Source organism: Sinocyclocheilus anshuiensis, unplaced genomic scaffold (assembly GCF_001515605.1).
Source record: "Sinocyclocheilus anshuiensis isolate Anshui unplaced genomic scaffold, SAMN03320099.WGS_v1.1 scaffold1159, whole genome shotgun sequence".
Lineage (NCBI taxonomy): Eukaryota > Metazoa > Chordata > Actinopteri > Cypriniformes > Cyprinidae > Sinocyclocheilus > Sinocyclocheilus anshuiensis.
The window spans coordinates 319,950-322,369 of NW_015547700.1; the positions used below are offsets into that span (position 1 = coordinate 319,950).

The 2,420-nt window shown below is 33.6% G+C and overlaps 1 protein-coding gene across 2 annotated transcripts in view; it reads right to left on the reverse strand.

Annotated features, from left to right (window-relative positions):
* Positions 1–1,672: 1,672 nt before the first annotated feature.
* The window catches only part of LOC107703898 (target of Myb protein 1-like), a 17,561-nt gene continuing 16,813 nt past the window's right edge, over positions 1,673–2,420 (reverse strand). For both annotated transcript variants that reach the window (XM_016506700.1, XM_016506701.1), the window contains one exon: positions 1,673–1,973. In XM_016506700.1, the coding sequence (XP_016362186.1) occupies positions 1,879–1,973 (95 nt within the window). In that variant the 3' untranslated portion in view covers positions 1,673–1,878. The remainder of the gene's footprint in view (positions 1,974–2,420) is intronic.

A 2,420-nucleotide genomic window follows, 5' to 3' on the forward strand; every position in this document is an offset into this window, starting at 1 on the left:
AAACCTGGGCTTCCATACCACCTCAGCAGTGCCACAAACTGATCACCTCCATGCCACGCCGAATTGAGGCAGTAATTAAAGCAAAAGGAGCCCCTACCAAGTATTGAGTACATGTACAGTAAATGAACATACTTTCCAGAAGGCCAACAATTCACTAAAAATGTTTTTGTATTGGTCTTATGAAGTATTCTAATTTGTTGAGATAGTGAATTGGTGGGTTTTTGTTAAATGTGAGCCAAAATCATCACAATTAAAAGAACCAAAGACTTAAACTACTTCAGTCTGTGTGCATTGAATTTATTTAATACACGAGTTTCACAATTTGAGTTGAATTACTGAAATAAATTAACTTTTCCACGACATTCTAATTTATTGAGATGCACCTGTAGATCAGGTGGAATTTATGAGTTGAGAAACCCAGTCCTAAAGGTTCTTGCTCAGTTGTGCCTTCTTTTGATTATTTATTTAGATTTTTGTAAAGAAACCTAAGCACTGTTTGTGTTTTTTTTTTTCACATTACGTATGTAATAAGTTATGAAGTTACAAAATATTTAAGGAAATATCAGTGTATTAAGTGTCCAAGAATGCAATACTGTGATATCTGTAAGGAAGTTGGCTATTTGGTATATATTGTTTTTTTTTTTTGTCTACAAGTGCTTGTACATGTTGCTGTTATTATCACACAGCCTTAAATGTGTTATGTTTTGAATTAATAAAGTTAAACGATCCAAATACATTTGCTGCATTTATTTATATTGCACTAGCGGGCATGCGGCGCATAGGCAAACGAGCATCAAGTCTTTTACCAGGCATGTCTCCAGTTACGTATGCAAAACAGGACGTTTTTACATAATGCATCAGTGTATATAAACAAGTAGAAGTCCCAGAAGAGACAGAATATCATAACTTACTGCAATGCTTCACTACTAAGAGATTAACAGTAAAGTTAACAGTACACACAGTTTAGGTCATAGGTTTATCACGAAACATAAAAACAGTCATGGATCATCCAGGTACTGACACAAAGTTTTTATATTTGGTCTTTGTGGACTATATTTAAACATCTGTTACGTGAAATAGTGCAGTGCTAAGTAAAAAAAACAAAATAAACAAGTTTTTTAAACGACAGATTTTATTGAAGATATTTTAACATAACCTTAACATAAACTATAATGTTTTACATATTACACTCATACAGCAGCCTACAGACATAAACCACATTCATTCTAAGAAAGAAACGGAAACCCACAAACTTTTCTCTTTAAAATCCACTTCCTTCCTTCAAAACAGCCTCATATGATATATTTAGTATATACATACTATGGTTTTAACCTCAATAATCAAGATCTTTAAAGATCAATATAGTTCTTCATGTGTCACCATGGAGCCTTTCTCCATTAAAAGATTAAAGAAAATTACCTCTACAATAGACTGAACTGAAGAAATTAGTGTGTAGTTCTAAAAAATATTTCATAAGCTGATACATCTGCAAAAACAAAATTGCTGTAATATGAAACATCTCCAAAACCCGCACCTAACTTATACCCTCGGTTTCACAGACAAGGCTTAAGCCTAGTCCCAGACTAAAATTGCACTGATTGATCTTAAAATACGTCAGTGCCGTTGTTTTGTCTCAAGATGCACACCAGTAATGTTTTTTTTCTAAGGCATGTTTAAAAAAATTAAATGTCCTAATTGAACTATGGTCTAATCCTGGCTTAGTCTAAGCCCTGACTGAAACCAGGCCTTAGACTTATAAAGTTTGATTAAAAACATTACATGGTTAGAAATCAACCAAAACTACTATGAATAAACTGAGAAGTGAGCACATGGTTATGAACTGGAAGTTATGAACAGGGTTTTGTAGAGAAAATCAAACTACAGTTGTGAACGGCCGGGGTTGTGGTGTGACGCTTTTACTGAGGGAAGACGCTCCGCTGCTTTCGCTCTTTCCGCTAAAAACTGGTCGAACTCTGAGGGTGAGACAGAGATGAGACACTGAAATTAGTCTGCTGTTGTAAGAAATGCGGTTTGATGTAAACAATAAAATATTGCTGAATATTTGACATAAGGCAAGAAAATAGCATAAAGAAGAGATTCTTTTGAATGTGCTAGTGCCACTTCAGAGTTCCTCAATAGGCGGCCCGCAGAAATCAAAGTATTAAAGGGTTAGTTCACCCAAAAATGAAAATTTTGTAACCAGTGTCCATGATTGAATCAAATTTAAAACAACTTAGAACAATTAAATTTTTACGAGTATTCAACTTAATAATTGTTAGTTTTAACAATTTTCTAAGTATATATAGCACAATATAGTTTATTAGTTGAACTTAATTTCAGAAGAAGTTGCCTTAAAGGGGTCATATGATGCTGCTAAAAAGAATATTATTTTGTGTATTTGGTGTAATGAAATGTGTTTA